The 13,130-nt window shown below is 37.2% G+C and overlaps 1 protein-coding gene across 2 annotated transcripts in view; it reads right to left on the reverse strand.

Annotated features, from left to right (window-relative positions):
• FAM120C (family with sequence similarity 120 member C) overlaps positions 1-13,130 on the reverse strand; it is a gene marked incomplete at its 5' end in the record, with an annotated part of 110,631 nt that overhangs the window by 45,593 nt on the left and 51,908 nt on the right. For both annotated transcript variants that reach the window (XM_080795211.1, XM_080795213.1), the window contains one exon: positions 3,052-3,301. In XM_080795211.1, coding sequence (XP_080651337.1) covers positions 3,052-3,301 — 250 coding nt within the window. The remainder of the gene's footprint in view (positions 1-3,051; positions 3,302-13,130) is intronic.

Raw genomic sequence — 13,130 nt, forward strand, 5'->3', positions numbered from 1 at the left:
AAAATGAGCTATTACTGTATTTTGAGAATAAAGGTAAACAAAACAGGTAATTCCAGAGTTAATATTCAGGGCTATGGGCCAGAAACATGTTAGAAGCTAGGAGGAATGAATTCTGTCATTATTCTTATTGGGGAGACTTCTTAAATCACCAATTTTAATCTCAAGGCAGTTAGAAAATTAAAATACTAAGCATCTATTATGTGATAGGGCCCCTACATGTATTACCTCACTCCTTAAAGAGCTCTGAGAAATAAGAATTATTATACCCATTTATGGTAAGGGAATGAATGCTCTAAAAGGTTAAAGTGACTTATCCAAGATGCAAAGTGACAAAGCCGGAATTCAAATTAAGGTCTGTCCAATTTTAAAGGTCAATGCTCTGTAACCCTTTGATGACTTTTTTTAAAAGATCTTATTTATTTATTTGTCAGGAAGAGAGGGAGTGAGAGAGAGAGAGAGAGAGAGCATGAGCTGGGCGTGGGGAGAGACAGGGACAGAAGAGAGAAACAGACTTCCTGCTGAGCAGGGAGTCTGATGCAGGACTTGGTCCCAGAACCCTGGGATCACGACTTGAGCTGAAGGCAGACGATTAACCGACTGAGCCACCCAGGCTTCCCTGATGACTTGTTGAGATTGACTTCTCTGCATAAAAATTTACTTCCTCTACATCAGCAAATAAACAATGAGAAAGTATAACAGATAACAGAATGTCAACCATAATCACTACAATATGTATCAAGTACTTACAACTTTAAAATGCAGACCTCTATGGAAAAAAAGTAACTCTACTAAGATATAAAGGAAGAGACCTAAATAAAGGGAGAGGTAAACTATGATCTCTGGATGGGAGTACTTAACATGATAAAGATGTGAACTCTCCCGAAATTAATCTATAAACTCAATTCATTAACCAAAAAATTCCAACAAGATTTTGTGGAAACTGGATGAATTCTAAATTATATGTGGAAGAATAAAGATCACATGATTCAGAAATAGTACACGTCTGACACAAGAAAAGTACACAGTGGAGATTTGTCCTACCTGATATTAAGGAAAATTAAAAACTTATAATAATTTAAACAAGGTGCTCCTGGCCAGAGATCAAATAGGCAATGGAAAAAAAAATGAATCCAGCAATGTACTCATGAATATATAGGAACCTGGTACATAAGAAAGGTGGTAATATACATCAATGGGGAAAGAAGAGATCATTTAATAAATGGAGTTGAGAAAACTAGCTTATTATGTAAAGAGAATAAAATCAGATCCTTCCTTACAGAATATACAGAATACCCATTATATTAAAGAACTGACATGGAAGGCAACATTATAATACTATTAAAAAATGTAGAGAAGTATCTTTATGACCCAAAGGTAGGGGAGAATTTATTAAATAAGAGTTCAAAAGCACATACCACACGGATACAATTTGAAAGGTGTGACAAAACCAAAATTAAATATTTCTTGGTTAGGCGTGAAGTACACTGATGTCTGCAACTTATTTGGAAACGCATCCAAAAGGATGGATAAATGGCTGTTTAAAGATGGACAGATGGACAGTTATAATAAGATAAAGTAAGTATAGTAAAATATTAGTTATAGAACCTAAGCAGTGGTCATATGGGTGTTCACCATACTATTCTTCCAACTTTTCTGTGTGTATGAAGTTATAAAAATAAAAAAGCTCGTGAAAATGAAGCACTTTTGTTCAACAAAATATTGTACATAGTTTTAAAAAACTGTGAATGGAAAGTATATTTGATATACACACACAGATACAGAAATGATACTTGCTATATACGTATGTATATACACACATTTGACAAGAAACTTCTGTGATCCGCAAGACAAGTAACCTAAAAGAAAACTTGCAAGGTAAAATAAACAGGCACTGCACAGAATGAGAAAAACAAATGGTTAATATGTATAAAGTAGAAGCTCACCTCATCTATAGTCAAAGAAATGAAAAGTAAAATAAAAGATACTACTTGAGAGGCACCTGGGTGGCTTAGTTGGCTAAGTGTCTGATTCTTGGATATGGCTCAGATCACGATTTCATGGTCATGAGATCCAGACCCCCATCCAGCCCTCTGTCAGGCTCTACACTCGGCGCAGAGTCTGCTTCAGATTCTTCCTCCCTCTGTCCTTCCCCCACCCCTCTCTTAAACAAACAAACAAAGTCTTTTTAAAAAGATACTACTTGAAGCCCACTGGACTGGCAAAAATTAAGAAGTTATGTGATATCAGTACTGGCAACACTACGAAGAAAGAGAAACCCTTAAGTGCTGTTCACAGAACTATATATTAGTACATTAGTGATCTAGAGCAACTTGGCAATATATGGCAAAAAACCTATATGCGTATCTTATAGGGTCCAGGAATTCTACTCCTGAGTATATACTTCAGATAAACTGACACAGGAACACAAAGAAACAAAGACATCTATGAAGATACTTCCTGCAGCACTGTTTGGAACACCCAAGAACTGGAAATCAATAAATAAAATACTGTGACATTACTATTTGATGGAACATAATCCAGCAGTCATGAGGTATGAACCATGTATGAATATGGATAGATCTCAAAAATAACAGAGTGAAAAAAATAAGTAGAATGAGATGTACAGCACCTTTCCTGTTAAAAAAGGGGAAAAAATCTACACACGCAAACAACACTATAGACTCTGCAAGGATACACACATGTCTAAATAAATACATGGAGAATGACTTGGAAGGACATACACCAAATACCCAAGAGAGGGTAACTATAGGAAGAGAAGGGAATTAGATCATGAATAAAGACTGAAGGGGACAAAAACCAAACATAAAACCAAATATGAAAGTTCACACAGATCATGCATGAACTGATGATGACAGAGGATCATGAACTGAGGAGACTGTCATAGGAATCAATTTCAGTGTTTCTGAATTCTAAGCTAAACATAAAACAAAAACCTCCCCATCCCCAAACACCATAAAAACACATGCTTAAAGGAAATGTGAAAAAAGTAAAAGAGAAATGAACTGGCCACCTCCCTGTCACATGGCTTACCGGAGTACACAGCACATGAGCAGCAGATGGGTTGGGACATTAGCTGGATTGAGCATACTGGGTGTATCTGACTTCATACAGGCCAGGAAGGCCCGCATCCTTCTGTTCTTGTCCTCAACGGCTTTGCCTAGCCAGAGCTTCTTGAGGTTTGGGCAAGTCCATTCCCGAAACGTCAGTGCAGACACCAGCTCAGGGGTTTGAGGAGACTTCCCTTTATAGGCAGACCACTCTTTGAGGATCACTGAAGGAACTAGAAAACAGAAATTGAGGAAAAACAGGTTCTAGAGAATGTCAACTGGCCACAATTGACAGGATCTGTCATATTTCAACATCTTTTTATTTTTTGTTACCATTAATTTTTCTTGTTAACAGTAGTAACAGCAGGAATAGTAAACACTTATCAGATGTTTGATACATGCTAAGAACTTTACATATAAAGTTCTCACTTATTTCTCAGAACTCAGAACTCTAATCCTGAGAGAGAAATATTGTATCTATATTATCATAAAACATAGTGCCCATTTTTCAGACGAAGAAATAAAGTCTCAAAATCACACAGTTAATTATATTAAAACTCATTTAAGTACATGTACCAGGCTAGCAAGGAAAGAAGTCCAACTAAGAATTACATAAGTATCTGGCTTCATACAAGATGGGATTGGGAGGAAGACAAACCATAAGAGACTCTTAATCTCACAAAACAAACTGAGGGTTGCTGGGGGCAGGGGGGTAGGGAGAGGGTGGTTGGATTATGGACATTGGGGAGGGTATGTGCTATGATGAGTGCTGTGAAGTATGTAAACCTGGCGATTCACAGACCTGTACCCCTGGGGCTAACAATACATTGTATGTTTATAAAAAATCTTTAAAAATATCTGCCTTCATTATAGACTTATAGATTATTATTATAGATTTTTTAAAATTTCATAAAATTCTCAAAAAAATCAACATCTTTTAGATTTTTGAAGGTTTAAGAGATGAAGAAAACATGGCTTCTGTCTACTTCTGGTATATGTCAGGCTCTTAAGCTATGGCCTCTTTTACTTAAGACATCTAGCATCTAATCAATTACCCAAGCTAGAAACCTGGAAGTCATCCCAGAGTCTACACTCTCCTTCACCTTGTACACATCTGGTTATTTCCAAGGTCCTGCTGATTCTATTACTTGATTATGTTTTATATCTGTGCCCTTTTCTTCATCACAACAAATATTGCAGAGGTTCAAATCTCATCACCTTTCACCTGACAAGTCTCCAGAGTGCTGTCCCAGACTTCATCCTGTCTGGTCTACCTCATATGCATGCTCCACAACCGTGAGAATTCTCTTTTCAACAAAATTTTTATTTTGAAATAATTAATTCATAGGGAGTTACAAAGATAGTTGAGAGAGGTCCTGTGTATCCTTACCCAGTTTCTCCCAAAAGTTATATCTAAAACAATTATAATATCAAAGCTAGGAAGTTGACCTTGGTATAGTTGTGTGTATAGTTCTATGTCACAGGTAGTTTTTTTTTTTTTTAATTCTATTTATTTATTTGACACAAAGAGAATACAAGTAGGCAGAGTGGCAGGCTGAGGGAGAGGGAGAAGCAGACTCCCCGCTAAGCAGAGAGTCTAATGCTTTATCCCAGGACCATTATGACCTGAGCCGAAGGCAGATGCTTAAACTCAGTGAGCCACCCAGGCACCCCTCACACGGAGGTTTGTATAACCACCACTGCAATCAAGATACAGAACTATTCAATTACTACAAAGATCTACTTTATGCTACCCCTTTTATGGTCACACCCAATGCCTTACAGCACCATCCCTAATCCCTAGCAACTGCTAATCTATTCTCTATCCTTACGATTTTGTCAATTGGAGAATGTTATATAAATAGAATCATATAGTATGTAATCTTCTGAGATTGGCGTTTGCACCTGGCATAATGCCCTTAGGATCCTTCCATGTTGCTGAATATATCAATACTTTTTTGCCAAGTAGTATTCCATGGTATAGCCATACCATAGTTCAACCATTCATCTTTTGAAGGACATCTGGGTTGTTCCCAGCTTGCGGCTATTACAAATAAAATTTATTATGAATATTTGTTTATAGGTTCCTGCATGAAAGTAAGTCTTCACTTCTCTGAGATAAATGCCCCAAAGTGTAAGTGCTGGGGTGCACGAGAAGTCTATTTTGACTTTTGAAAGGAAATGCCAAAATATTTTCTAGAGTGGCGGTACCATTTTACATTCCTACCAGCAATTTATGGGTGATCTAGTTCCTCCACATCCAATCCAGCATGTGGTATTGACACCATTATTCATTTTAGCCATTCTGATAGGTATATAGTTATATCTCATTGTGGTTTTAATTTGAAATTCTTTGGGCACCCGGGTGGCTCAGTCACTAGGTGTCTGCCTTCGGCTCAGGTCGTGATCCCAGGGTAATGGGATTGAACCCTGCACTGGGCTCCCTGCTTAGCGGGAAGCCTGCTTCACCCTCTCCCACTCTCCCTGTCTATGTTCCCTTTCTCACTGTCTGTCTCTCTGTCAAATAAATAAATAAAATCCTTCTAAAAAAATTGCAATTCTTTAATGGCTAATGATGCGAAACATCTTTTCATGTCTTTATTTGCCACACATATAATTTCTTCAGTGAAAGGTTTGAATTCTTTTGCTGATCTTCTAATCAGACTGTTTCCATAATGCTTAGTTTTCAGAGTTCTTTATATATTTTATTTAAAAAAATTTTTTTTTACCAGAGAGAGAACGAGAGAGCGAGCACAAGCAGGGGGAGTGGCAGACAAAGGGAGAAGCAGACTCCCCAGTGAGCAGGAAGCCCAATGTGGGACTTGATCCCAGGACCCTGGGATCATGACCTGAGCCAAAGGCAGATGCTTAATCGACTGAGCCATCAAGAGTTCTTGATATATTTTAGACAGTAATCTAGATGTGTGGTACCTGTTCACCTATGGATGTCCAATTCATCTAGTACCATTTTTTAAAAGGACTATCCTTCCTTTAATGAAGTACTTCTGCAGCTTTGTCAAAAATCAGTTGGTTGTACTTGCATGGGGCTATTTATGGATTCCCTATTCTGTTTCACTTCTCTGTCTGTCCATATTACTATCACCAATACCACACAGTCTTAATTACTGTAGCTACACAGAAAGTCTTGAAAATCAAGATAGAGTGATTGCTGCCCACTTACTCCTTTTCAAAATTGTTTTAGCTGTTCTAGTTCCTTTGTCTTTTCATATAAATATTAGAATAATCTTGTATATATCTACAAAGAACCCTGCTGGTATCTGGATAGGAATTTTGTGAAACCTGCATATCAATTTGAAGAGAAATGACATTTTACTATGTTGAATCCTCCAATTCATGGAGATCTATGTCTCTCCATTTATGTAGTTCTTCACTGATTTCTTTCATCAGCATTTTATAATTTTCAGCATACAGACCTTGAACATCTTTTGTTAAATTTATGCCTAAGTATTTCATTTTCTTTGGAGGAATTATAAATGGTATTTTTAAATTTTGGTTCTTCATATTCATTGTCAGTATACAGAAATAAAATTAATTTATGTATCCTACAAACAAGATGAACTCACTTATTAGTTCTAGGAATTTTGTTGTAGATTGTGATTTTCTACATAGATTACGTCATCTACAACTAGGGACAGTTTTATTTCTTCCCTTCTGATCTGTATGTCTTCTGTATAATTTTCTTGCCTTTCTATGCTGGCTCGAAGTTCCAATACTATGCTGAAGAGCAGCAGTGAGGGCATAACTAGCCTTACTCCTGATTTTAAGAGAAAAACATTCAGTCTTTCACCATGAAGTGTAATGTTAGCTGTAAGGTTTTTGTAGATGTTCTTTATCAAGTTGAAGGATTCTCTACTCCTAGTTTTCTGAGATTTTTTTTTTATCATAACTGTTAAATTTTGTTAAATATTTTTCTGCATCCATTGAGATGACCAGATACTTTTTCTTTTTTATCCTGTCTATATGGTAGTTTACATAGACTGATTTTTCAAATATTGAACCAATCTTATAAGATAGAATAAACCCTACTGGGCAGTGGTGTGTAATTCTTTCTATATATTGTTGAATTCTACAGATGAATATTTTGTTAAGAACTTTTATATCTATACTGATGAAGGATATTGGTCTGAAGTACTGTTTTTATATACTGTCTTTATCTGGTTTTAGTATTGGGATAATACTGGCTTCATAGAGTGATTTGGGAAGTGTTCTCTCTTATTTCCTGAAAAAGATTTGTGTAGAATTGATGGCAATTCTTTTTTTTCAATTTAAAGGTTTATTGTCCACAATAAGTGCCTGACTGTATAAAGCACTGTTGGAAATTAAAAGACTTACGAGACAGACTCTATGTACTCTTTTTAAAAAAGAATTATTATTGAGGGGTGCCTGGTTGGCTCATTCAGTAGAGCATCCAACTCTTGCTCACAGAGTCATGAGTCCGAGCCCCATGCTGGCTGTAGAGATTACATTAAAATTTTTAAAAAATTTTATTATTGAAATATAATTGATATAAAATGTTATATTAGTTTCAGTTGTACAACATAGGGATTTGAAAATTATCTGTTAAAAATTCAGTAGAATTCTCCAGTGAAACCAATTCAGTCAGATTTCTTTTTTGGGACAATTTAAATTTTATTAGTATTTACAGGGCTATTCAAATGATCTATTTCATATTAGGTGTGTTGTGGTAGTTTGCAATTTTCAGAGATTGCTCCATTTTGTTTCAGTCGTCAAATTTATGTGTAGAGTTGTTTACAGTATTCCCATATAACCCTTTGGATATCTGTAGGTACTATGGTGTTATTCCCTGCCTCATTCTTGGTATTAGTAATTATGTGTTCCCTATTTTCTTTGCAGACTTTCTAGAAGTTTGTCAATTTTATTGTTCTTTTCAAAGAACCAGGTTTTTTTTTCACTAATTACTCTATTATGTTTCTGTTTTCAATTTCATTGATTTTTACTCTTTATTATTAATTCTTCACTTTGGTTTGCTGCAGGCTTAGCTTTCTCCTCCTCTTGTTTCTTGAGGTGAAAATGCAGATGATGCTCTAATTTGAGCATTTAGTACTATAAATTTCCTTCTCAGCAATTTCGCTCCATATCACAGACTCTCATATACTGTATTTTTATTTTCATTTCATTCCATGTATTTCTTTCTTCCTCTTGAGACTTGTTCTTTGACCCATGGATTGTATTAAAGTGCTTTGTAATTTTCCAAGTATTTCCAGGTTTTCCTATTACCTTTCTGTTTTTAATTTCTAGTTTGATTCCATAGTGGTCTGAGAATATACTCTATATAAATTTTAATGAGCTTAAGTTTACTGAGTTTGACCGGGTATTTACCCTAAAGATACAGATGTAGTGATCTGAAGGGGCATGTGCACCTGAATGTTTATAGCAGCAATGTCCACAATAGCCAAACTATGGAAAGAACCTAGATGTCATCAACAGATGAATGGATAAAGAAGATGTGGTATATATATACAACGGAATACTATGCAGCCATCAAAAGAAATGAAATCTTGCCATTTGCGACGACATGGATCGAACTAGAGGGTTTTATGCTTAGTGAAATAAGTCAATCGGAGAAAGACAACTATCATATGATCTCCCTGATATGAGGAAGTTGAGAGGCAACGTGGGGGGCTTGGGGAGTAGGAAAAGAATAAATGAAATAAATGAAGATGGGATTGGGAAGGAGACAAACCATAAGAGACTCTTTAATCTCACAAAACAAACTGAGGGTTGCCGGGGGGAGGGGGGTATGGAGAGGGTGGTTGGGTTATGGACATTGGGGAGGGTATGTGCCATGGTGAGTGCTGTGAAGTGTGTAAACCTGGTGATTCACACAGACCTGTACCCCTGGGGCTAAAAATACATTATATGTTAATAAAAAAAAAAAGTTTACTGAGTTTGTTTCATGGTCCAAGATATAATCTATCATGGTATATGTTAAGTGGGCATGTGAAAAGAACATATATTTTCCTCTTGTTGCATGTTCTATTAATAGTCAATTAGATCCTATTCATTAATGGTACTGTTGAGTTCTATATTCCTGATGATCTTCTTTCTAGTTGTTCTACTCATTATTGAAAGCAGAGTTGAAGTCTCTGATTATAATTGTGGATTTGTCTCTTTCTAAGTTTTCTCAGTTGTGGCATCACATATTTTGTGGCTCTGTGGTTTGGTGACAGACATTTAGGATTGCTAGTGTTCTTGGTATATTGACTCTTACCAGTATATAATATCCCTCTCTTTTCCTGACAATCTGCTTTGCTCCGAAGTCTACTTTATGTGGTATTAATATAGCCATTCCTAATTTCTTTTGTTTAATGTTTTCATGGTAAATAATTTTCCATCATTCAACTTTCAACATACATATCACTTATATTTGAAGTGAATTTTTGGAGGCAACACATAATTGGGTTATGATTTTTATCCAGTCTGCCAATGACTGTATTTTAACTGGTGTAATTAGACCACTACATTTAATGTAATTATCGATGTTAGGGCTTAAGTCTATCATTTTTTTTGTTTGTTTTCTGTTTTTCATATCTCTGCTTTCTTCCTCTTCCCTTCCTGTAGGTTATATGAACTTATTTTAGAATTCCATGTTGATTTATCTATAGTGTTTTTGAGTATTTCTGAGTACACCTTTTCTAATGCATTTTCTAGGCATTGCATTATGTGCACATAAGTTACCACAGTCTACTGGCATTGACATTTTACCTGTTCAAGTATAGAAACCTCACCAGTTACATCCCTTTAATCTTCCTGACTTAGAACTGTCTTACATATTTTCCCTACAGACACTAAGAACCAAATTAAGCAGTGATACTTTTGCTTCAACTGTGAAATTTAGAAAACTCAAGAAAAGCAAAGTCTATTGTTTTTACCTAAATATTTGTTCCCTCCATTGTCTTTCCTTCCTTCCTGATGTTGCAAGATTCCTTCTTTAAGTTTCTACTTTAACTCTAGTTAGTTAACATACAGTGTTACTAGTTTCAGGTGTACAATACAGTGATTCAGCACTTTCATACATCACCCTGTGCTCATCAGGACATGTACCCACCCTCCTACTCCCCCGCTCTGGTACCCATGAATTTGTTCCTTATTATGGAAAGCCTGTTTTTTGCTCTATCTCTCATTTTTTTCCTTTGCTTATATATTTTGTTTCTTAAATTCCACATTTAGTGAAATCATATGGTATTTGTCTTTCTCTTATTTTGCTTAGCATTATATTCTCTAGCTCCCAATATTGATGCAAATGGCAAGATTTAGTTACTATTAGGGCTTAATAATATTCCATTATATATTCCTATACAATATTCCATTATATTCCATACACACACCACATCTTTATCCATCCACCAACTGATGGGACACTTGGGCTATTTCCATATTGTGGCTATTATAAAAATACTGCTATAAACATAAGGATGCATGTATCCCTTTGAATTAGTGTCTCTGTATTTGGGTAAATAGCTAGTAGTACAAATACTGGTTCATTCATACAAAAACTGGTTCATTCCAGTTTTAAATTTTTGAGGAACTTCCATACTATTTAGCACAGTGGCTGTACAACTTTGCATTCTCACCAACACTGCAAGAGGGTTCCCGGTTCTCTACATCCTTGCCAATACCTGTTGTTCCTTGTGTCTTTGATTTTAGCCATTCTGACAGGTGTGAGGTGTTACCTCATTGTAGTTTTGATATGCACTTCCTTGAGGATGAGTGATTTTGAGCATCTTTTCATGTACCTGTTGGCTACCTAGATGTCTTCTATGGAAAAATGTCTGTTCATGTCTTCTGTCCAATTTTTAATTGGGTTGTTTTTTGGGTTTGAGTTTTGTAAGTCCTTTATATATTTTGGATACTAGCCTTTTAGTGGATATGTCATGTGCAAATATCTTCTCCCATTCTGCCTTTTAGTTTTGATTGTTTCCTTTGCAGTGCAGAAGCTTTTTATTTGATATAGTCCCAAGAGTTTATTTTTGCTTTTGTTTCCCTTGCCTCGGGAGGCCTATCTAGAAAGAAGCTACCACAGCTAATGACAAAGACGTTCCTGCCTGTGTTCTCTTCTAGGATTTTTATAACATCAGGTCTCACATTTTAATATTTCTTGTAGGGCTGGTTTAGTGGTCATGAACTGCTTTAGGTTTGTTTGTCTGGGGAACTCTTTAAGTCTCCTTCTACTCTGAATGATAGCCTGGCTGGATAGAGTATTCTTGACTCTTCATTTCTCCCATTCAGCTCTTCAAGTATATCATGCTACTCCCTTCTGGCTTGCAAAGCTTCTGTTGCAAAATCTTCTGCTAGCCTTATGATTTTTCCCTTGTAAGTTAATGACTTGTTTTACCTTGCTACCTTTAGAATTTTTTCTTTATCACTATACTTTATAAGTTTAATTACAATATGTCTTGCTCTTGGTCAGCTTTTGTTGATTCTGTTGGGGTTTCTCTGTGCCTCCTGTACCCGAGTATCTGCTTCCTTCTCCAGCTTAGGGAACTTTTCAGCTGTCATTTCTTCAAATACACTTTCTGACCACCTTTCTCTCTCTTCTGAGACTCCTGTAATATAAATGTTATTACATTTAACTGAGTCAGTGAGTTCCCTAAGTCTATTCTTGTTTTGCGTAATTCTTTTCTCTCTCCTTTATTCAGCTTGATTATTTTCCATTACTCTCTCTCCTAGGTCACTAATTCATTTTCATTTGTTTCCATGTACATGTTCCTCTGCTTCTTCTATCTTGCTGTTCATTCCATCAAGTGTGTTTCTCATGTCATTTATTGTGCCCCTTATCTTTGCTATGTCATCCCTATCTCTGTGTTAAGTGTCTCACACATGTATTCCACTCTTTTCTCAAGTCCAGTGAGTATCCTTAGAATCATTGCTTTAATGTCTTTATCCAGCATGTTACTTACATCTGTTTTGGTTAGATCTCTGGCTTTGGCCTTATCCTTTCTTTCAGTTGGGATAAATTTGTTTTCTCATTTTGTCTGCCTCTCTGTGTCAATTTCTGTGTGTTAACAAAGTCAGTTCCATCTTCTCCTCTTGAAAGTAGTGACTTCATAAAAAAGAGGTCCTGGAGTGTTAATCCCCTGTTCACCAGAATCTGGCACTTCAGGAGAATATCCTATGTATATTGCTTATGGCCTTCTTTTGTTTATGGGTCCCTTTTCCTTTCCATGTAGTCATCAGTACTGACTCTCTGCCTGCTGTGGGTTGTGCTTGCTCTCTATGGTGGTAGTGGGACCCAGGCAGGCTAGCTCTGGCGGAGTGGGGCATACCCACCAAGGAAAGGGAACAGGACAGTTGTATTAGCAAAATATACACTGGGCAACTAGTCCTATGCCAGATCTCCTTTACTGTTGTAGTAGTTGGAGGCTGCACACTGGGCAACCAGAAATACAAGACCAGCTGGGGGTACGCAGCTGGGCATGGTGGGAGATGATGCCTGTGGGTGCACAAAAAAGTGCCTGGAGGATTGCTGCTCAGTGTGGTACATGCTCGAGGCTGGGGTCACATGTCCTGGAGATCACACAGGGGTAGCTAGGGGTGCACAACTAAGCACAGTGTGACAGACATGCATGGTGCTCAGTGGCAGCCGTGCACCTCGTGGCTGGGTAGGGAACCTGTTCAGCTTTAACAAAATTTGCCCTGGGGTGCTTGGGTGGTGTAGTCAGTTAAGCATCTAACTCTTTTTTTTTAAAGATTGTATTTATTCATTTGACAGAGAGAAAGCACAGCAAGGGGCATGGCAGGCAGAGGAGAAGGAGAAGCAGGCTCCCCGCTGGGCAGAGAGCCCGAAGTGGGGCTCAATTCCAGGACCCTGGGATCACAACCTGAGCCAATGGCAGATGCTTAACCAACTGAGCCACCCAGGCGCCCCATAACTGCCCAGCTCTTGGCCTCAGCTCAGGTGGTGGGATCAAATCCCATGTCAGGCTCCATGCTCAGCACGTAGTCTGCTTGGGATTCTCTCTCCTTCTCCCTCTGCCCCTCTTACTTGCGCTGTCTCTCTAAAATAAGTAAATCTTTTTT

The sequence above is a fragment of the Martes martes genome, assembly GCF_963455335.1.
Source record: "Martes martes genome assembly, chromosome: X".
NCBI lineage: Eukaryota > Metazoa > Chordata > Mammalia > Carnivora > Mustelidae > Martes > Martes martes.